Source organism: Trachinotus anak, unplaced genomic scaffold (genome assembly GCF_046630095.1).
Source record: "Trachinotus anak isolate AG129_WGS33_773 ecotype Australia unplaced genomic scaffold, CSIRO_AGI_Tana_v1 ptg000008l, whole genome shotgun sequence".
Lineage (NCBI taxonomy): Eukaryota > Metazoa > Chordata > Actinopteri > Carangiformes > Carangidae > Trachinotus > Trachinotus anak.
The window spans coordinates 27,745,204-27,769,507 of record NW_027273859.1 but is presented as its reverse complement, the minus strand read 5'-3'; the positions used below and the strand labels follow the sequence as shown (position 1 = coordinate 27,769,507).

The window sequence follows — 24,304 nt, the reverse complement described above, 5'->3', positions numbered from 1 at the left end:
CTTTCGCAAACTCACCAGTGGATGAGCGGGTCTGTCGCACTGCTTTCACATATATTTTAGGCTAAACTTGTATTCTTCTTCCCACTTGTAATTTAAAAGCCAGTGGAATGTGGAAAATGATTGTAGGAGTGGAGGGGAGGGAAAAGATATGCCTTGCTTGGTCACTTTGGTGTCTAAAATCCGTGGCTGAGATGGCGTTTGACTGATTTGTGTTTTGACCACATGTGCCAGACCCGCCTGCTATTCTCAACCCGTAATTCCTCCCTGAATTCCGGCATGCGACTAATTTACTGTAGGGGCAGGGTTTTTTTTCTCTTCCAGGGAGCAGAAACTTTACCCCTTTTCTGTTACAGGGCTCTGTGCTGTAAGTGATGCCACCTGTCAGACTTGACAGCTTATTCTCCATATGGGGAAGGTCTTTATCAGCTGCAGTTGTGGAGACCAGGAAAATGTCTGCCACCTGCCAAGGATTTCAGACCTTTAACTCTCCTAACTGGCTGCATACTTGTGATTCCATTAGTTTACCAATCACTTTGTCTTGTTGTCTGTTAATGGAGCAGTGAGATTTGGGCATTGTACGTTGGTTGTTGCAGTAGTAAAAGCAACCAGGTCTAGAAAAAGTGCCTTTTTTGTCTTGAATTTACTCCTTCCCGATGTGTTGAACTGCACAGCAGATGGTCAGTTGATGCAAATTTTGCAAAAAAAAAAAACCTCACTGGTTTGTCACAGGTGTCCATTTATTGCACATAGATGTTTTCCTTCTGCTTTTCTGTTTTCTAGGTTCAACAATTAAAGGTCCCATATTGTACAAAGGTAGATGTCCATGTCTTTTTTGATTCTAAAGCAGGTCTAGGTTCTATATTAATACTGTGAAAGTATCAAAGCCTCAGTCCACAGAGAAATGCACACAGCCTGTATTCAGAAACTGAGCCTTAAAACCAGCCGTCAGGACTTCTGGAACTTTGTGATGTCACAACAAAGCAGTCATTACCCTCAGCCATCCCCGCCCACCAGGACCCACAATCCAACCTCACTGGATTTTGTTTCTCTGAGTTTCTATGTGAAATTTGCTATATTTTTATTTGATCACACAGAAAACAGTCAGCCAAACAGAAGAGAGGCTCAGAATCTCTCTTCTGATTGGCTGACTGACCTGTTCTAATTAGAGCTCCAGAGAGAACCCTGAGAGAGGGGATGAAAAACTACACCGAGATGGTTTTTGGTTCTTAAAACTAATATATCTTCTTATGGATATCAACTCTTCAAATAAAAAACAGAATAAGAGTAAAGTATGGGACCTAATTACAAGTGATTTGAAGGAGCATTAGGTTTTTGTTTTGTTCTGTCCTTGTGACAAAATTCAGCACTAAAACTGGTTGCACAAAGATTGAGTTGCTGTTAAGCTACATGAAGTTTTGGTTTTAGGAAACTGGTCAAGGTCATGTTTTCATGTTCCCATCACTACTTTATGCTGGAGCAGGAAGTTGCTTTGGCAGTACTACAGTAAAAGCATGATGTGACTATGTTGCTTTCCCGTTGAGCTCTAAAGTTTAATGGGAACATCCAACATGTCTTCCAAAGGCAACTGTAACTTCCAGGTCAGAAACCATGCTGCTGCTTTTTCTGTCAAACTACAGTGTTTTCATGCCGCCATGTCTACAGTGAATTAAAATGCATTGTTTGTGAGGACAATGAAAGAGCGCACTATTCCTCCAGACCAACATGAACTGACGCAGTCGGAGGAAAACAGCAAAGCTGAACCGTGGGCCAAGCTAAGGAGGTTTTAATAGAATTTCTAAAACACCAATTGCGAAAAGCAGGATAGCATTTTCTGATTCTGAGTGCCCTGTAATTTGAAGTGTGTGGGTTCAAGCCACTTATTTTGTGGTGATGCCTTTACTGGTGGGTTCTCCAAAAAGACAGAGGCCAGTGCAGGCTATGGGTTGAGCTAGCTGCCTTGCCTTCCTTACTGATTGACTGAGCCGCTTCCCCCTTTGGTATCTGGCCATGGTCGTTCTGCCCTCATGGCTAACCTCACTGGGTGTAGCTGTCCACCATTGGGTGTTTAGAAAGCCTAACAGGAGGACACCTGCTTCTGGGTTTATTTATTTCGTCCCCTGCACAAACACCCGTGCACACTGTTTATGGATGCAGATACAGAACACATGAGGTAAACAAATGCATAAATCTGTCTTTTTGCTAAACTGACGTCTAAACAACAACCAAACATCCTCGTATTCTAGCATCCGCATTTGCCGTGCATCACTTAGAAACATATTGTATATGTTGCATTACAACCTAATCTGGGCCTTAGGTCAAATCTCCTCCAGGCACTGTTTGGCATGCTGTCTTTTGCATACTTTAAGAATTTCCCAGAATTTCCCAAATTGGGGAAATACTTTTGGTCTTCAAGAACATAGAATGACAAAAAAATGAACAACAAACCTCTTACATAGCGCGTGTACCAACGCGCCCTTTATTTGATGTGCAAAACCGCATACACTCATACCCGCTGTTACAGCCCGGATCTGTAGGAAGAAGAGAAACAAAATAAAGCCGATGGGAATCTGACAGTAAAGTAATTTATTGTTGTAGTAGATGATTAACAAACCTAAATGGAATAAGTTCAAATATTTGAGAAGGAATGAGCAGAGGTGAGCTACAAAGGAGAAATAATTTAACAAAAAGAGAGAAAAAAAAGCCTCTAATTCAATGCATTGCACGGAATAAAGCAAACGTTTCTTTACACCTTTTTGTGTGGTCTGGCCAGCCTTTGTGCAGGGCTTTAAGAGAATACAGATATAACATTAAACCACAGTGCAGAGCAAGAAGTCCTTTTGAACAGTTCACTTGTGCATTTTTGTATCCGGTGCCAAGACATCTGTCTAGTGACACACCCTGTAATTATAAACGAAAGGAAAAGAAATGTCTTTTGATTATTTCCATCCTTATTGCATGCACACACAATCAGGCCTGTTATGACAATTACAAAAAGAAGTTGGAGAAATTGAAAAGACTTTTTCCCATGTGACAGTGAAGTGTCTCTGTGAAATGATGGCACTGTGGAATTGTAGACGGTGACTGAAATGACGAGGTTTAAAACACCATGTCTGCATTGTAAACACTCAAATATTTGAAGTCCTAGTGGCCACTGAATCTGTGGGGCAGAACTGAAAAAAGTTCATCCCTTTCCATGACGGAAACAATCAAAGCCCCAGCCTTTATTTATTTTCGTAGATATATAGACCTGTTTTAAAATTAAACTTGCTTTTGGACTTTGTAGTGGATGGAAAAGCAGCGGCATTTGCCAGGAGAGAGTGTAGGGAGGTCTGGGAAGGGTGGCTGCAGTCTATCAGCAGCCCATGTGGAGGGTTATGATGAGAGGGTATGTTAAAGTGTGCTCAAACAGATTATGGTGACTCACAGCACTGTGCAAACAGCTTGCAACCCCGCGCTTGTATCTAGAAGGCACACTCCAACACATTTCACAAAGAGTGAGTCCATACAATAGGCATGTTTGGGTGTGCTGTCTGTGGAGCTCAGTACTTAATATCCCACCAAAAAGCTCTGACAGAAACTGAATTTAGCTGCTCGGCCATTTCAACATTCTTGGTATAGAGATCAGTGATTTAAGTAGCTTTGCTAAACAAGCGTCTTAAACATACTTCATGCTTCAAATTCAAAACATTTTAATTTCAACTTAATAATCTCTATTAGTATTGGCCTTAAAAGTCCAGTATCAGTGGAGCTACAGTTGATACACTGTTGTTTTTTTGCACTTACAATCTTCAATCACAGTATATATTATTACATAATCATGATGTCAGTTACAATAACCAGATGGAAATGTCTGTTTTTGGCTAATAAACAGAATAAAAAAACCTGGCAAATCAAGGTATTTCATCACATTTCATCAGTCTAAACCTCAAAGTGAGGCTGCAGCAGAGGAGAGTGGCTGGTGAAAGAAATGAAAGAAATGTTTTTGTTACTCTCCGGTGGGCATTGTTGGCATTGATACAGATAAGATGCTTGCCTAATGACCACAGAAGATGTCACAAAAAAATCAAGATAATTTATCACATACAGCTGTTTAAACATGAGATGAACCATATATCTGGTCCTGTGGTGCATTTGCACCATTCTCATTTAGTTTCTTTTAGAAAGTAATGTGTTTTGCCTCTTTGTGAGTTCCACTCTTGTTAATGGTGCTACCTCATTAAAAAAAAAAAAAGAAAAAGTTAAAAATGATATATTTCATTTATTATTACACATCTACTGGGTTACTAGGTTCCCTCTTCGATGTTACATTTAACAGACATCTTTTTTTTTAAAAATACTCATCATTTCCTTTTTCTTGTTTTAGTTTGTTTAGAATGAGGTTGAAAACCTGTTCTTGAAATCTGAGGACATGTATAACCTCTTGCAGTCTTAATGTTTTACCTTAGTGTCAACAATAAGAATTATCTGTTGTAATTAGAATTAGTATATCCAAAGGACTGTAATCTGGTTTCTAAGAACATGTGACAGTGACATTCACATTAAAATTAAAAGAACTTAAAGCCAGAGGAGTTACGTTGGTGATGGCTAATGTAGGTGAGCGACTTTGATGACCTGGATTATTATCTACAAACTCTTCAGGAAGTGAGCTCTGGCTCTGAGTCACATCCTGCAGGAAGTGTAATTCAGGTGGATGCCCATGAATGCAACACACCTCAGCACATATGGTCTCTACCGTTGCATCTGTTACACAAGATGTCCGTGTGAAGTCACCTTTAAATAAGCAAGGACCCCTCTTCATCTTACTCCTGAACCCCTCCTCACACTCCCTGAAAAACAAATGTACACACGTACACACTCCTCAAGGACTATCCAGAAAAGGGACAAGGGTAAAGCCTGCCAGAAAAAGGACTCCCACCAGAAAACATTCCTGTAGTACAGGCCGTGTTTTCCTTACCCCAACAAATTTACACAGTTGTTAGTGATGGCCGGGGATTCCTCCTAAAGCACAGCCCACCAATAATAAACAGTGTGGCAGCTGACACCGCAAGACACCTGCACAGCTCCCTGACACTGCAGGACTGTTCCCAGGGACTGTGGGGGAGGGGGGTTGGTGTGGGCAGAGGTGGGTTGGAGGATGGGGGCAGGTGGGGGCCATGGAGGCCAGCAGACAGGTTGGTGGTGTGTGTGTGTGTGTGTGTGTGTGCTTGTGCTTGTGTGTGTGTGAGGGGTAGTTAAAGTATAAGCAGTCAGTCCTGTAAACTGATTGAATTATTTGATTTGATTCAATTGATTTAACTAATGAGGTACCTATAATCTCTGAAAGCAAAAATGCTGTTTTTTGTCCTTTGGTCCGACAAAAAAAAATACTTTTGTATAATTTGAAAAATTTCAATTCTTGAACTGTGATAACTGTATAAAAAAACAGTTTTATACAGAAACCTTTTTAAAACAAAAGATGCCAAGTTTGTACTCTGCTATTGCTACCTAGCCAGTGTCAGCATTAACACCCGTTCACTTACCAGTCTTGTCTGGATTTGTAATCTTATTTACTTATTCGTATACCCAGTATTTCCTGTTAAAAAATGTTAGACTACTTTAAATTCCTGTCAAGCTTTGAAATATAAAAACATATCTAAAAAATTCCATTTGTAAGTTTTGCTATTGATACATAGCCAGCATTAGCTTTAACAGCCTTTTACTTACCAGTCTTGCTGAGAACTTCAGCCATTGTTGCCTTATAACAGAAGAGATTATAATACACCCTCTGAGCAGCTCTACCGCTACGAGCCTGGACCCTTCAGTGACTCGGTATCGCAAAGTGACAAGATGGGCAGACCAGACCAGGGGAGGCTGGTTAGCATGCTAACTTCAGTACAAGAAAAGAAGTGATAGAAATAGAAACAAAACAAGATGGGTTTTTTTTTCCACTGCTGCTTCAGATGGCTCTTATTGAGTAAAGGAATTAAATTTAATGGTGAACATAAAATGTTTGTTCTAGACTGGTAAGCAAACAGCTGCTAATTCTAACATTAGCTTTGTAGCAGAAGCCAAACCCACGAATATGGTAGCTCCTTAAATGTTTTCTAATACTGAAAAGCTTGACTGGAATTGTCTAGAAAATTTAAACAGGAACTATTGGGTCTAAGAAAATGAGAATAAGATACATACCTGGCCAGATATTTGATCCCAGCTTTTGATTCTTGACAGTCCTGGTTGCTAGTTCGAGTTAGCTCTCTTCAGACATTTTGCACTCTTTCTGTTTTACACACACCACACAAACAAACACCTACAATCACACACACATTCATGAGGACATACACTCCTCATGGCACAGGATGTCAGGTGGTCCGGCCATTGTGTCCTCACCTGTAGGACATTGTCAAAGCACAAAGGAGGGGCGCAGTACGTGTCAGCCTGCTGTCAGCTTCTGTTTGACTTGAATTTGTAAATCCCTCTCATTCAGCCGTGGGCCTTTGAAAGATTAGCCACAGGTTTGTGGAATAGCTCACATCTGTGTGGGTTTTACTTATTGTCAAGAGGCAGCGGATCCCTCCACCGTTTTCACAGACCTCAGTAATTACAATTGTCAACACTGTTCAAGTTTCACTGTTTGTTTCTGAGCACATAAACATGTTCGTAATGGATTTTTTAAGGGTGGGGTACCCATGAGGATTTGAGATGCTTTGTTGTGTTTATTAACTGTATGGATCATAGATTTAAAGGAAACTCCCGGTCTACTGTTGTTTATGGGTTTATGTAACCTTCATCTTAAGGTCACTGGTGTTTTGCCTCCAGCCAGGTGAAATTTCAACTGTGTACACATGAGAAAGAGTTTCAAAGAGGAGCAAACTGAATATTGAGTATCACAAAGGGACAGAATCTCTACCTGGGACCTGTGCCACGCTCAGCTTCTCAGGCACTAACCAGACTGATGTCTGCCATAAAGCAGGGGCCTCTCGCTCGCTGCCCTGTGAGGTCACAGCACCTGTTCTTGGTAATTGCTGGCAGGTGACGTAAGGCTTCCACTTGTTTTCCATGGTGTAAGGTGGAGGTCCCCCGGCTCCCTCCCACACAGAGGCTGGAAACTCATGTTGCTTGTTTGCAGCAAATAAGCGAGTCTGACTCGATCACTCTGCTCCTTCAGTTCCCTGAGAGTGAAATGAACTTTGGCTTACCTGTCAGAGGCAAGTTAGCAAAACATGTTACATTCACATTTTTCTTCTAGCAGTTTTCACTGAAAAATACATGGATTTCTTCAAGGAGCAGATGGATTTAAAAAACAAAAAACTCGAGTCCTGACCTTTCTATGTTTGGTAGTCATTGGTTTTTATTTATGATACATTTATGCTTATATATAACGTGACACTATATAAACACTGTCTGAGAGTTTGCCATTTGTCATTTGTCACACCATATCTCTGTAGGTGTAGTATAATTGTCACTGAGCTACTTTATGGCAGTTTTAGATTTTTATCATTTTTGCATCAATGTCATAAAGTGTGTATGTATTTTATTTTCATAGACACACTTAATAATATATTTATATTATTAACGGAAAAACAGATATTTGTTTCTCTTATATTATCCACAAAAAGTTGATTACATTTCCAGACAATTTACATCTCTTCTCTTTATATTAGGGTATTTATATTTAAATTGCAATATAAAATTACATACCACAAAAGAGGGTTTTATGATACAGGGCAAGAAACCCAAGCAGTAATAAACTTATTAAATAACAAGGGAGAGGTGAACACTAAAGTTATCACCCAAACACAAGCGTCAGTGGATAGTTTGTATAGTTGACAGTTTACAAACCCATTTGGTTCAGCACACACAGAATTCTCCTGGTACACTCATTTTGGTTGTAACTTCACTAATGTGGTTTACACGATCTGGTTAAACTGTTATCTAAACTGTGAAGCAGCTTTGCCATTTTCCCAAATCCCAACCATTACATCACCATCATCATCTTAACCAACACATGTGGTGGCCAGAGCTACAAAAATAGCTCTTACATTGTAAGAAACTGGTGTTATATGTAATATGTTTCTGACTTTTAATCTGTGTTTTCACCATTTTTGTGATGCACTGCTGCTACATATCAGTGTAATTTTAATTTTTAGCAAATGTGGAGCTTTACAAGCAGGTTGGTAATTTTAATTAGCTACCGTTTGGTAAAGAAAATCCATTTGTAAAATCTGAAAACAGCCCAGGAACAAAGCTGTTTCAAATAAGATCTTTAACTTTTACAGTGTGAGACATGTACTGCTTAATTTAGTGGACTGACCTAATTGATTAATCCACCAAAGACCAATTTAACTGGTACTTTTATCAACACAAACCAAATGTCACTAGCCTCTTTTGCCAGGTCCACCTTATAATGTCTTTTCAAGGCTGGCTGCATGAGGACAGGAGCCAGTAGATAGGGTATCTAGCCCAGGCCTCCAGCCAGCTGTAAACCTGATAGCATCTGTTTTAAACGTTTGAGAGCATTGGGAGAAAGGAACCCTCTTTTCTTCTGAGCTCTGGAGCACTAGTTATCTCACGCCTCTTAGTAAAGGGATCCACAGATGGCCCGTGTCCTGACAGTTGTACAAATGCGATATCACGAACTGAGGTATTCCACTTGGATCCTCTGTCTGTGTTACTTTAGGCCGACAAGTGGGACTCATTCATGCTCAGAGTAAACAAGACAAGTCAGACACAAAGAAAGTCCTCCTCTCTCAAGGCAAGAAAGAAAGAAAAGCTTTTTTCATCTTTGTGAAGGCAGACACAACAACCTCTTCACACCTGAGTGTGTTCTCTGTTTGGAGTTCTTCTCATCTATTGTCATCATGTGTTATCTAAACCATCAAATCAACATGAAAAGATCATTTCATGTTCTTCTGTCACCCGAGGGGGTTTGGACAACTTGCCTTTCATTTGCTTTGTCTGAATCAGGTGACAAAACCATTTGTCATCCTCTTTCTGCCAGGTTGTGACTGGTTTGAGCTCACTTCAAACACCTGGTCTCTGATGAGCAGCTGGGAAATTTATTTGGTTTGTTTGCACTGGAGAATCCAAACCTTTTTGTCCTTACTCATTGTCTTCTAATCAGAAATCAGCATTTGGACTAGAAAGAGCCCAAGTGAGCCCGAGGGTTGTTTTTCAACAATTTCTGAAAAACTCAGATAATGATCTTGGGCTGTTGCTTTCATATTCTAAGCTAAACAGCCATGCACTTTTGTTTTCCTTATGCCATTGAAAAACTGCATCTCAGATACACTTAGTAATGCTTTTCAGTCAGCGCTCAGCATTCAGCATTTCCCCACTCTTTCTTGGCATCAAGTGAAAGTCCTCACAGGTCCACTTGCTTCCTATTAAGTTAGAAAGTCAAAGTAGGGTCCCTTTCTATTCCAGTGAAGCTTGGATGTGATTTTCTGTAATTCTTATACCTGAATAGATCGAAGCAGATTATCAGCTGTGATTATGTATGTTCATAATCACTGCAGGAGCAAACTGGGTTTTTTTTTTGTTTTTTTTTTTGGGAGGAGTGGAGAATAATTTGTGCAGCAGTGTCCGTGATCTCTGCTGGTCTCTGAACTCAATCTGAAATTAACCCTTGGAAAACTTACCTGAACAAGAAAGGCAAACATTCGTTTAAGAGAGATCCTATCTAAAAATCTGTCATTCAACCTGAACCATAATAGAGGTTGGCTGTCTCTACTCTCAAATATGACCCACAGGTGTGTACCAGCAGTAGGCACAAAAACTACTTGGCTAGGTTTAGGAAAAGATTGTGGTTTGGGTTAAAATTCATACTTCCCTAAGGTTAGGAACCTTCGTCATCATGGTAACAATAACAAAGACACGGTTAAGGTTTTGGAAAGGTCATGGATAAAAGAAAGGGGCACAAAGACACAAGACTGAAGATAATTAGGCCTGATCCAAAACGTGGTTGACCTGAACAGATCCAAGTCAATCATTTTGCTAGTTTGAGTTTGTTTTGTAAAGAGGAAACTTGGTTTGCTGCCATCACTGCTACATCTGAAGCAGAAAGGTTGAGCGGTCCATTACTCTGGTGATCCATTTTATTTTTAAACCCATACTAGTCAAGCCAAGTAATTTTATTTAGCCCGAAATCACAAGGGTTTTACAGTCTGCAGAGCATACGACGGCCTCTGTCCTTAGACCCTCAAATTGTACAAGGAAAAACTCAACACAAATAAAAAATCTTTAATGGAAAAAAGGCACAAATCTCTACAGGATGGACACACGTGCAATAAAGAAGAGAAGTAGTAGAGTTACAATATAGAGAAACAGAATGACTATGTTAAGACTAAACAGTCTGACTGTCTGAAGGAGTCAAGTGTAAAGGAGTGCTAGCGTTACGGGAGTTTGAATGTAGAAGTTCTGGTTTCATTCAGGCTCAAACTGTTATAGGGATGCCCTGGAATTAGATCCATCTATAACATCTTTTTTGTCTTAAATTGACTTTTGTGCCATTAAGTCCCTTAACACTAGCACAACTTACAGTATTATGTTTTAACTCAGAACTTCACGTTTCATGTCATTTGAAGCTACATCATCTCCCCAGCTGTAGGTGTGTTGGAACGGAACTGAAACTCTAGTTACTTAAGTCGAAGGGCTCAGCACGAGTCCCACGCACTTATCTGAGCAGGATATTCTGTAGACATCCCGCCTCGGTGATCTTGGGCCATCATATGACAATGACACAAGTTGGAGTCGTTTCTGATTTGAACCTGATTCAAAAGTATAACACGAGCCTTTGTATTTCAAAGTGGGAGGATTTGTAATAGATCCCCGCTCTATGTCCACTTTTAACAAGTGACATTGGCCCTCCTGGCTTTTACTCAGGAGAGGTTTGATGACCATGATTATTTACACAGAGGGTTTCCTTCTTTTTCTCTCTTTTTACAGTCGGTCATTTTCATAAGGGATCATAATACTCTTGGACAGGAAGTGTCTGGCTATATAGACTACGCCCACAGACTCAAGACCCAAGATTTTGAACCATATTTCAACGGAAAGAAGAGGCTCATGCCAGGACGTTCAGATTTATGGTAAGTCTCCTTCCATTGTAACATGTCCATGTTGGTTGGGGAGGCCTTGAGTCGAGTGGGATTTGACAAGATTTGAAGGGTAAGGAAATCTTATTATGCAGGATTAAAGATTCAGGTTGACGTGAGAGACCAATATAGGCCTGGAAGGAGCTGTGCAAAGGGCTAGTATAGTTAGTGTGTACAGCACCAGCCGTTGTGGCTTCAGCACAGATGTGGAATAAATATACACTGCTAAAGTAAAGCTGAGTAGAGCTGCCAAAGTACCGAACCTGTCTGGACACGACAGACACGATTAGAGTCAGAATTGAAGCAGGCTTAAACTATTAGATTTTGATTTTCTTTTAATGTGTAGTAAATTTGTCATCACACATAAATGTAATAGATCTTATGGCCTCAAGATTAAACTAGATAATTAGATTGGCTAACTTACTGGTTTGCTTTTTGTTCTTGCTGGTTTGATGGGGACAGGAGTCTTTGGGAAAACTTGGATGTAGATCTGAAACAAGAAATCAACTGACGGAAAATGAACCATCGACAGAGATGAGAATCTTTTCTTCACTGAAGTCGTGTTTCAAACTAAAATATCAAATATGCACTGGTCCCAACTTCATAAACACAATAACCTTTTGGCTTTTCGTACCTTTTTGTTTTTAAACAATATATTAAACTAAATATCTGTAGATTTTGAAATGTTGGTCGGACAAAAATCAATCATTTGAAAGTGTAAAGGATCAATCAAATCGATGAAATTATTTTTAGGTGTAGCGCTGTAGTTGGCTGTTTCCATGCATAAGTTGCTGCTTATAATGCCAGGAAGATGCTTGTTATAATACAATCTGATGAATTATTGATATAAAGTCATTACAAATGTAGATACCTCTATAAAGGGAACATGGGCTCACTGAACAGTTTAAGGAGTATGAAAATTAGCTTTGTGTTAAGAAGGTAGCCTTTATTTTCGTCTCCAGTATGGAAACATTTTGAACTGAGGGTATTTTTATGTGTCCCAAGCTTTTTGAACACTTTCAACTCAGTTGGCTTGAAGGCCTCAATGCTTCAACATGGCTTGATCAACCCATTGCGTTCGATTGCCTTCACAGTCTCCAGATCTCAACCCAACTGAACACCTATGAAAGGTTAAGGCACAATGTGTTAGACTGCGCTCTCCACCACCATCAAAACACCAAATGAGAGACTATGTTTGGTAGAGTGTTGTTCATTCAGGAGAGGAGGAAGTAATGAAGCTATTTGGAGGCTCAAAGTGGAACAACACCTTACTAAGACACTTTATATTAGTTTTTCCATCATTTCATTGTATCATTCCTTGAGAAAATAAAAAAAATTAGAAGAGCAGCAAGGTTGAAGATTTGTGATCATGCATATTTAAAGCAAATTAGTGGAATTTGAGTTGGAGTTATGGAGAAATATCACACTGTGCAGAATTAGAAAATTGTGACTTTGGAAATATAGAAAAAAGACAATATATGCCATCAGAAGAATTTAAAAGATGTCATAAACCCAAGGTTCAGTTGTATTTGGCATATTTAGTCAAGATTCACCATGTGCTGTATGTTGAACTGGTTGTTCATGCATCAGTGCCAGTTGCACAGTTCCAGCAATGGCCACAAATGAACTGCTGACCTTACAGGTGTAAGCTAAAATCTAGCTTGTATCCCGCAGGTATCATCTTCATAATTCGTTGTCTATCAGGAGAGCTGTGTATACAGAGAGCTGTCAGCAAATTACCGGAGCCAAAACCATCCCCACATTCCACATACTCATGCATAGTAACGTATCACCGTATCAGATACGTGCGAGAAATCCCATGAGGACAAACACAACTAGACAGGGGTGAGAATGTGTATTACATGGTTTTGTTCAGAGTTCAGCCAAATGGCATGCAACCTGTATAACCTCAGAGACACTGGGCAGAACATGGGCTGTTAGCACCCACCCACTGCTCTGGTTTTGTAGCATATTACAGAGTTTTTAAGTCTTATAATTGTATGTTAATCCTTCAATATGTCACGGAGATTTGCAGTCTTATAAGCACAGTGTGCATTCAAAGCACAATATCTCTGGTTTACAGGAAACCGTCTTTTAACTGCTGCACTTAAACAACGGTCTGCGTTTTATTTTTGGAAGTGGTTTTCCCTTTCTTTGAAACCAAAGTGTCAGACATGCAATGCTTTGTTGTTTTATTTATCCATTTCTCACCATGTGTTCTGACACATAACCGGGCTCGTGGCCTTGAACTCGACCTCCTCTCCGGCGAGTGGAAGCCCTAACAAGCTGTAGGTGTGAGTCATTGGGCGAGCATGCCTGGAGGTACAGCCTTCTCCCTAATGATGCTTTTATGAGGCTTCCCCCCCTTCAACATGTCTCCCTGCCCTCCCTCCATCTGACATCTGACCTCACGCTCCCTCCGTCTCTTTTTTCACCGACTAAAGCTTGACTTGATCAGATTTACACATCACTCTGTCTTTATTCTTGACTTTTCTAGCTGCGTGTTCCATGCTTTGCTACCCCCCCATCCCCCCATGTCATCCTCCCCCCCCCCCCCCCCCTTTTTTTTTTTCATCTCTGTTGGGAACAATAACACCCAGTGTGGTTGCCGCTAAGAGGGAGCAGATGCTGGAGCTGCTGCCCACTCAGTGCACTAAACCTCCCACCGCAGGACTCTGAATCCTGTCCCTCCTCCTCCTCCTCAGCCACAAAGAACACAGAGCAGCGACACCAGCGCCAGCTCTGGCCTCTACCTCCCACCTCCAGCAAGGAAGGGTGGATAGGTTCACATACACAGTCTGCAATATCTCAAGGAAAAAAAAGCAGAGGGAGAGTATCTCCCTGGACCAAAGTATGTGAATTTAAAAGACAAGGTGAAGAAGAGAAATTAATTGGTTCTAGGTGTTTGGAGAAAATATTGATTATGTAAAAAGGAAAGTGTATCTTGGCTCTGACAGAATAGCGTGGCAAACTAATTTTAACTTCCCAGCAAAACACATAAACTGCATGCTGAAGACAGATCTCCTTTGAGATTAGCTTTCAGTTCATCCCTTTTTAAAGTTCCAAATTATGATCAGGAGCATGTGCAGACATTTTTTCAGCTTTTCTGTATTATTTTCTACCTCAACTGTCAGTTCCAAACATGAAACATGAAACATGTGTAATTATGGAATCAAGACCTATCAAAATTCACATTGTTTTATATTTTTCATCAGTTGCAAAAATAGGAAGTAAAGCTTGTTTTCTTGAGACTGTTAATTTTGACTTTTGTCATTAATGGACCTCAAAGAAAATGGCTCATTGAGATGCCTGTAAGGCTGAATCTGACACAAAGCTCTTTTTTTTCTTTTTACTTTCTCAATCACCTCCTGGACCTTTGCATTCACACTAACTCTACACTGACTATATAGGAGCAGCAAGGAGCAAAAATCAATCAAAAGCCGGGCTTGATTTATTTTAGCAGGCACAGTGGGTGGGTGGGTGGGTGGGACGTATAAACATCATCTCTAAAGGCATATGTTGTAAGCCTCTGACCTCCTGGGAAACCTAGTTAAAGTGAAAAAAAAAAATCATTCGTCAATGTCATCAGAAATCAAGTACAGAATTTTGTAGAAGGTTTTCATGGAAGAACCAGTTAATGACACAAAACACACAACAATAATGGTAATAATATTTAAAAGATGCACTTCTCTTGACAATCATTTATACATACTGATATTAAAGACCCCCTCTGATGAGAATCAAGTGTTCAACCTTATTAACATGTCCATATGGTGTTTTTTTTAAATAGAATACAAGTATAATACACCACCATGACTGAGTATTTCCACCTTGAACTGCAGTGAACCAATGACTCATAAAAACAGATTCAGACAGTCAGGGATTCATACGTCATAGAACCTAAGGAACCAATTCTGTCAACTTGTGGGGACAAGCTAACAAACAAATAAAAGACGCTAACTACGCTACCCTTTCTGATCCTAGTCTCTGATTCTGGTCTCAGACTCCTCATCTGACTCTGGGTCTGACTGAGGTTCAAACATGAGGCTGAGTCTCTCTGATGTTTCCTCCTCTAACCATCTTCATACTCTCTGCTCTTTCACCTGGACACTTGGAGACCTGTAGCAAGCAGCAGCGGTGGGCTGGGCATGAGTCCTGAAGTAAATGTAGATTTGCTTCCAGCCCTGGTTTTCCATTTTTCTTTCACTTTTTATGTGGAAAACCATGTTAAACAAAATATTAAACACAGTGTGTTTTTACATAGTTTGAGGAGGAACTTTAAGTGATGAAAACTGATTTAAAATTACAAACATATGAATGAATATAGTTACTATGTGGCTGCCTCTCAGAGACAATAACTTTCAGATACACATGTGAAGCCCTTAAGTAAATTTAACCAAGATCTGTCATTGATATTGCAAATGTGGGGGGGAAAAAAACTCTTTAAAATCTACAAAATCATCTGTGTTTAATGGCTAAATCATTACATTTCTGTCTCCATAACTTTTTACTGTGAGCTTCCGACATAGACACACACACACACACACATATAAATGCACACACACTGAAGTCCTGACCCTCATCTAATTATCCCACAGATCTGCAGCTCCGTGTACCCAGCTTCCTGCCACTCCAGATGTGCCTACAGCATCTCTGATGTCTATTTAATGTTCCCCAGCAAAGTGACCATCTGTTTATGCGCTCTGGCTGCTCCCCTCCTTCCTCCCTGCATCTCTCCCTCTTCCAGTCCCTGTGTTTAGAGAAGACTTTTAAGAGGCCGGGCAACATCTCACATACATATTAGTCCTAATTGATTCTTTAAATTGTGACGGTGTGTTTTTCATAAAAGCTTTAACCATTTTACTGTATCTAAATTCTAAAAAAAAAACAAGTACACAAGCAAATTTTTATGGTCATGGTAGATTGTTTTTCACTGTGCATTACAAATACTCAGATTTTTATCTGGAGGAGGCAACACCATACCTTTGTTATTCAATTAACCTTTTGAATTCAACAACTCTTTGCAAAGCTGGATCATATAAAGCTTTCCTGCACTCTCACTCTACCCTGCGTGCATTTGGCAACCAACTGAAACATTGAACTTGAAGGATCTGCTCGGCGCATGCCTCCTCCACAGCCAAAACCATATTGCTTCCACGCTCGGCCTCTGCAACGCACCTGTGTGTCTGGCTTCATTCTCTGCTGTGAAAATATTTGCACTGCTGTCCTATTTTATTAACTTTTAATACAAAAGAGAAACTGTTCCAGCTCCAAAGGTGATTTGGCAGCTCTGCCTGAAGCATTGTGTCCGAGCTTTAATGGCGGTTGGTGGGAAATTCTGTCACAGCAGTGTTTGCCAGCTTGATAAATATTTGCTGGTAAGCCAAAACTTTCCATGTCATGTGTGTTGATCTTCACACATGGTGCACATGTACTTTATTAGCTGGATCCTCAGGGGTTAAATCCAGTCGGACTGTTTGTTCTGAGTGCTGATACTGTTTGGACTGTGTTTGATAGATTAACTCAGTGTTCCACCAGCACTACCTCCAAGACCTCCTGCCAAGTTTGATTGGCTGCTCTGTCCATGTAATTAACATCTAACATCTGAAATAGTGACTGCATGTCTCACATATAAAGGAGGACTGTCAAATGACACAAACTCTTATCTGTGGCCATAAATCTCTCATCAGCGTGTTATCATAGCGGACTGATAAGCTGTATTAGTGAGCATTCTTTGAATATGAGTGAAGATGTTGGGCCGGTGGCCTGTTTTCCTTGGGAGCCTTTTAACAAACAGAGGCTGACCCCTGACCTCTCTTAGTGAAGGTGCTATTAGCCTCCTGAGCTCTTGACAAATGGAATACAGGACAATACCCAGTTGTCTCACTGCATTACCCAAAGGCTCTGGTCTGTGTGTGTGTGCATGTGTCGATAGAGGTCTTGAAAGCAAAGTAAAACAACATGAAATATGCAAAATTATGATGTGAGTATATGTTGTAATGTGCTCAAAATAAGCAGCTCATGTGTGTTTATCTTGACATTTTTAACATAGAAATAAGAACCTAACCCCCACATTGACCTTAATGTTTAACTATAGACAATATTTAGCTTAACTATCCATTTCTGCTAAAGGTCCCATTTTGTATAAAAGTAAATGTCCATTTCTTTTTTGATTATAAAGCAGGTCTAGGTTCTACATTAATACTGTGAAAGTATCAAAGCCTCAGTCCACAGAGAAATGCACACAGCCTGTATTCAGAAACTGAGCCTTAAAACCAGCCGTCAGGACTTCTGGAACTTTGTGATGTCACAACAAAGCAGTCTCTGCTTTACCCATCGATTTTATGTCTTTTATGTCTCTGTGTTTTCTGCTGCAAAAAGAGACTTATTGTAGGCCAGTAATTAAGCATTATTTTTATTATTGAATAATCTGTCAGTTATTTTTGACGGTCAAAAGTTATTCCGTTTCAAATGAAAATATTTCCTGCAAAGATGAGGAGAAAATGGGGCTAAAACCCACCGAAGCTCTTAATTATGCACCCATTTAAGTAAACAAATTTTTATGATAGTGCTGGCACAGTCTGATTTTCCATCAGATTTTTGTACCAGTGATTGTTTTTAATCTGATATTCGGTCAGATTTTTCAAGTATTCTTTACTTTAATCAGATTTGCCCTAATTTTTTTACGTCAGTAATTTTCGTGAAACAGCAAAAATAACAATAAAAGAAAGATGACAGAGCGCAGAAGTGCTTACTGTTTATTACCCGTAAGGGCAGGCACACTTCAATGTGTTTTATATTCAGGAAATCCCAGATGAAACCAGAAAAATAACAGGAAAATGAATTGAAGGTGTGTGTAGGTTGGATATGGGTTTGATAATAGGGTTGTCAACCATCTGCGATTTGCCGTTAAATCAGGCCCATGACACCCCCACAAGTCTTAAAAGTAAATTCAACCCTATACCCTCTGCCTCTCAACACTGAAGAGGCCTTTTTTGTGATTTACACTGGAAACATTAACTTCAGAAAAAGTTACTGGACTTTTATTCTTCAGCCTCTACAGAAAAAAAAACTGAGCGAATACACATTCGAGGTATTTGCTCTTTTATGATATATATCATCCAGCACAGAGAGTCCAGCTCCTCTGAGCCCTATAATGAGACTGTTGACATTACCCTGGAAAATGACCGCCTGGAGATAACAATAGAGCTAAGCACAGTAACTGTGGAAAGTGAAAGGACACAGTGCACGTGTCAAATAGCCATGGTAAATGCATAGGGAACCAGGAACCGGTGCTGGGAGCACCGTCATTGTTTCCACCAAATCCAGGTTCTCACACTTTTACTGGTCCATGTGCTGGGTGTGGTGCCATCCAGCTGCAGGAGCTTTCTTTGTGACCAAATGTGCACTGACCGTGCAGTTAGTTGCCCTGGTGACAGTTCATATGGGACAGTGAGGGAGGTGGAGCCAATAAACACATCCAAGTAACATATGAACGAAATTCTCGGCATTGCTTCAAAAAAAAAAATTTTTTCCGTCAGTCTTTTTCATGTTCAGTGTTAAAATATCTCACATCTGTCCCATTTCTCCAGCAAAAGTAAGCGGTTCACCATGGAATAAAAGTGGTTGACCAAAAAAATGTTAATTGTTGTATGGCATCTCGGTATAAATAGTCACTGAAACACTGTCAGATCTAATTTACAAAAAGAAGAAGTACGCATATGTCTGAAAGAAGGTCTCAGACAATATAATTTTAAGGGAAAAACCTCAATTTGTATTTCATAATTGGGGCATTGCAGTCTATTCTCAACCTGCTTTACTCAGCTCTGTTGGCAACTTGAAAAAAAAATGCCAGACCTCTCGTCCTATCATACCTTATAATTTTATGCATCACTGTATTTCCCCACACAGTGTGTACTGTTCAGAGGCGTCCAGTGCATGTGTTTCCTGGAGAGGAAGATTACTCGGACAGCTGGCAGGAGGTGGTTGACCAATATCTGACGCATCAGATTTTATCCACTGTCACATGTCCCGAAATTCATTGAGTTTAAAGTCATATACAAATGTAAAGTGGTGAGAAAATGTCAGTGAAGCCTTCTTTGGAATTACCTCCATTTATATTCAAATCAGATCTTCATCTAAGTTACAATCATGAACAAACACAATATATTTTAACTAATAACACACAAATCATTGTATTGTTCCTGTCCATATTGTAAACATAATTCACACATTCACAGTGTATATGAACCCCATGGCTAACAACATCAACAAAAGCTAACTGGAGTCAGGATTTATCAAACCTGGAGTCCAGTCAATGAAACCAGACTGGAGATGTGGGTCAGCAACACTGACCTATTAAAAAAAAACACTCCAACATTTTGAGTTTGCGGTTGCATCTGCTGATGTGAACCCTGATTCAGAAGACTGCTGATCAATAATAACTGATTTGGGTGAAGCTGAAAGGGTTAAGAAGTGGATATTAAAGACCTTAGCTCTTCATCAGTCAAATCTAATTGACTTTAATTTTAACTGTCAAAGAAAGTCTCAAGTCCGGACCAATCAAAACAAAGTCCAAGCCCCAAGTGTGTCAGAGAAAGTCTTTAAAAGAAAAGACCCATCAACATGTGCTTATGGTGTTCTACGCAGTTTAGACCATGTCTTTATATTTTTTTGTATTGCATTTGAATTTTTATTTGTTTAGCCATCTCATTTAAATTATGTAATAGTAATTTTGTCTCTGCTCAGCACTTTGTTGTCTTGAAATGTGGTCTACAAATAGACTGAATTTTTTCTCACAGGAGGTGGCTGTAGGTCTAGATCTGGGTCAAGATATTCAGTCTTGGTGCAAACCTCCAGAGGCAACACAGAGATAGATCTTTTCCCACTATTCTGGCCAATCTAGGAAAACCATGCAGTGAGCAGTAAAGTCAGTTGCTCTTGTTATTGGCTGGAATACCTGAGCCTTTTCATATTCCAGTCTGCAAAAAATAAGTATTTACATTTCCCAAAATTGCATAGTAGGGGTCTGTGGGTTTTGGAAAGGCCATATGGGCATGTTTTTATGTTGCCTGAACTACACATTTGCTTGTAATTTGTAGGGAGCATGTCTAATATGTTGCAGTCAGAAAATATTTTTACAGCCCAAATGCAAATGGGTATTTGCAAACAGGTTTTATGTGCCACTAGAGATTACCTCTGAAACAGGTCCTGCAGAACACATCTTTACACCGGCAAAACAGCCAAAATATCTCAAAGGCTTCAGAGGTCTGATAATAAATTTAAGTTTTGAGATGTATTTAACACAGTGCAGGTCATTAATTCTTTATATTTTCTGTTCATCATGGGTTGGCTCAAGTAGAGCATCGCAGCAAGTGCCATATAACCTGCAGCCTGCTGGCACCACTCCACAACGTTATGTTCCCAAATTTACAACTTGTTGCTGCAGCTTCAGAACCGCTCAGTGCCCCCTTCCCCATCCCAACACAACGTACCTCTTCCCAAATTTACACTGAGCTTCCTCCCTGAGGTCCAACTTTGTTCTTGGACCACAAACTGCTGCAGGGGAATAGCCGTGGCCACTAAAGCAACCTTCAGTGCCTCGGCATGACACAAGTGGAGGTACGATACAGCTCTATAAGACACTTATCACTTGCTATAGCACCATTCAGGCCTGTTACCGCAGTTGTGTTATTGATTATTGGTTAAGTTTTGGCAGTTTGCATGTTTGCTTGCAATGTTAAAAAAACCTTGACGGATCTTTTTGTTTCTAAAAACCTTTCTTAAAGGTCCCATATAGTATACAGTGAGATGTCCATGTGTTAGTGATTATAAAGCAGGTCTAGGCTCTAAATTAATACTGTGAAAGTATCAAAGCCTCAGTCCACAGAGAAATGCACACAGCCTGGATTCAGAAACTGAGCCTTAAAACCAGCCAAAGTTCCAGACTTCTGGAACTTTGTGATGTCACAATAAAGCACTCACCACTCCCAGCCATGCCCCAAGCCCCACCCACCGGGACCCACCATCCGACCTTGCAAGATTTGGATTCTCTGAGTGTTTACCTGAAATCTGCTATATTTTTATTCAATCACTCAGTCAGAGAGGAGTCTCTCTTCTGATTGGCTGACTGACTGGTTGTTACCAGAGCTCCAGAGAGGAGCTTGAGAGAAGAGATGTGAAACTACACTGAGATGTCTTTTTGGTTCTTAAAACCACAAATATATCTTCTTGTTGTTATCAACACTTCAAATTAAACAGCAGAAAAGTGTAAAATATGGGGCCTTTAATACAGATAATGATTTCAAACATGTCATGGAGTAATACTATTAATTTGCTTTTTTTTGTATAGCACTTCAAAATAAGGTGTCATAGTATATATCACATTTCAGAGCAATAAATTAACAAAATTTTGTACAGTACAAAGAAGAAGTGGTTTGGTACATAAAGATGTTTCCAATGAGTCTGATGAATTAAAAACAGACAGAGCACTTACGCTGAATCTGGCCTCACTTCATTTTTTTTTTAACAGAGTTTAACCAATTTTTGAGACTTGTGTCTTTGGTTTTCTCATTTCCATGCCTGCCCCTCTCAGCTCAAAGGTTTTGCTGAATTCAGCCTTAACATGGGAACAATACACTATTCAACACTACCATAATGAGATGTTTTCAATTCTCCAACCAGCCCCATTGTGATGCACGTCAACACAAAGAGAAGATCTGCTGAATTTATGGCTAAGGGATATCAAATGGATATGGATTTTTTTCTTCCTTTAACAAACAGGTTGTCCTTGCTAAACTGCTTGAGGAATCTGTACTTGATCCGTGCTCTGTCAAAGTAAAATGTTAATCATATCCTCTTTAAACATATTAATGTATTATGAGTGTCCCTTTGACTCACAAACATGCTCACTATTGCTCTGTGGTGTCAAAAATAACAGAAAACCTAAAAGCATAGCAGGATCCAATCGGATGCTGTAAATTAATCGGCCATTTATTTTGGAATTCAACCCTTTCTTTGGTTTCAATTGCTTATTACCCACAGCTTTACTTTAATGCTGGGCTTGGCGAACTCCGACACAGCGCCCTCAAGATCAAATTGGAAACAGACTTGTACCTTCTCTCTCCCTCTCTTGCAAAAAGATACACAACTCTGCAGGTTGCTTTCCTTTCTCTTCTGCAAAGCAAAGGTCCTTTATTGAAGCTGCTGTTGCATATCGATATGGTTCAAATGGCTCAGTAATCTGTGAAGAGTTCTCCCCTCCGTGAAACATGCTGAGTCATGACCTTGATGTGGCGCTCGTGTTGTTTCAAAGCCTCCTGCTGTGTGAGATTTTGAAGTAAAGATGATCCAAAGAAACAGAATGCCACATGGTCAGGTAGCACAAACCACTTGCACTGTGCATCAGTTATTTCCATGTTTTTTTCTTTTCTGATATTATTTTGAAAAGAGATGTTAGATTCAAAACATTACAGACATTTGGAGCAGAATTGAGTCCTATTTGAAATCCAAGAAAATATTCTTACCTTGCAAAGCTCAGCCACCTTGACTTGCATTTCTGCTTATGACTTGAAAATAGAGCCACACCTATCTTCTCTCTCTGTGTAATGGTGTAGGGGTGGGCAGATTAATCCCTAAATATCGATACTACAGAAACTAACATTTTCATTTTTGAAGGTTGATTCCAGCTTCAATATGCAGGTTCTAGTTTCTCTCTCCTACGTTGGACTCATTTCAGAGTAGAACTCTCAGTGCAAACAATGTTCCGCTGTCGTGAACACACATGTGCACCCACTCTTTGTTTCTCCACTGGACACTCAAACATGAACACGTGTGCAGCACACCCTAACTACCGGCCATTAAACCCAGGTGTCCTGGTGGCACTTATAGATTCTGCCACTCCTTAAAATGATTGCTAACATTGGACAAATCTTTTAGTGGTCATTAAAATGTATTAAGATTTAGCCTATTGATGATGCATAAACCCCACAAATCATGACACACTGCTCTCCCCCACACGAAAGTACATTTTTAATTCTAACTAGAATTACAGCCTTGTGGTTGTATACCTCCACCAACCAGCCAAGTTGCAGGAAGTATTGTTGCAATATCCCCTTCCTGAGTTGCAGCATTGAATAATAGTCAGATGTGTTTTTTCAGAATATTATGATGTCCAGTGAAGTTGACCTTCGCCCATTTTGGATTATAACTTTATTCATTCTTACAGGCATTTGAGTTAAATTGCATCATAATTAGTGTATGAATTTGTGAGTTATGGCCTAAACATGTTTGACCTTGACCTTTGACCACCAAAATCTAGTCAGTTCATCCTTGAGTCCAAGTGAATGTTTGTGCCAAATTTGAAGAAGTTTTCTTCAGGCATTACTGAGATATCATGTTCATGAGAATGGGACGAACACACAGACGTCGTAAAGAGTATCTGTTTGCAATATCTGTGATTCTGGCCCTGTATTACAGCACCTGGTGTCACATCATAAAGACATTTTGCAGCATTGCCCGCCTGCATTATGCTGCAGTTATGCAACAAGACAATCACAGGCCAGCCTATGACAAAAGTCTTGATGCTTTTGAATTTTAAGTGAAAGTTAGTGACTGTTAGCTGTTTTCACTTGGTGGGTGTTTGGAACATGTCATCCACATATGTCTGGAAGGGGGGTTGTATACATCCACACTGTATATTTAAGGCCCCTTTTTAGACAGTGAAACCTAAGGAGCTCTGAAGACACTAGGTGCATCACAACACAAGGCGAGAGGAACGACAGAATGCAAAGTCAGCAACAATACAGGTTGGTTTTCTTAGTTTCTCATCCGAAGCTGACCTATTTTCAACTGTTTTTATTTGACAACAAAAAAATAAAAAAAATAAAACCACGCCGCAGCACTCCCCCACCCTACATGAAATCTATGGGTTGAATCCTTTCATTGAAATGCATGGGTTTCAAATGTGTCTCTTAAGCAACGTCTGTGTGGGCCCAAAAGAGCAAAAATAAACCCAATGGCTGGCAACACAGACAGTGCTTCATAAAAACTACTTGGTAGCCTCTAGTGGTTTTAAACAGCTAAATGTAATCTTTCCAAGTAATTCTTCCCAAACAACTTTAGTGTCATCACTAAAGGACGATGAGCACCAGTGCAGAAGTAACCCCTGACTGTCTCCATAAGCACAAAAATGGCTTCCCCTCAGTCATCCAATTATTACTATTGCCTTTTTT

General features: G+C 39.9%; 1 protein-coding gene across 7 annotated transcripts in view; it reads left to right on the top strand.

The window, feature by feature from the left end:
- cfap299 (cilia and flagella associated protein 299) overlaps positions 1-24,304 on the top strand; it is a 76,852-nt gene that overhangs the window by 48,604 nt on the left and 3,944 nt on the right. For 6 of the 7 annotated variants that reach the window (XM_071483954.1, XM_071483957.1, XM_071483958.1 and 3 more), the window contains one exon: positions 10,924-11,066. In XM_071483954.1, the coding sequence (XP_071340055.1) occupies positions 10,924-11,066 (143 nt within the window). Of the gene's footprint in view, positions 1-10,923; positions 11,067-18,983 lie in introns of all 7 variants that reach the window. The other variant, XM_071483960.1, reaches the window with a different exon arrangement.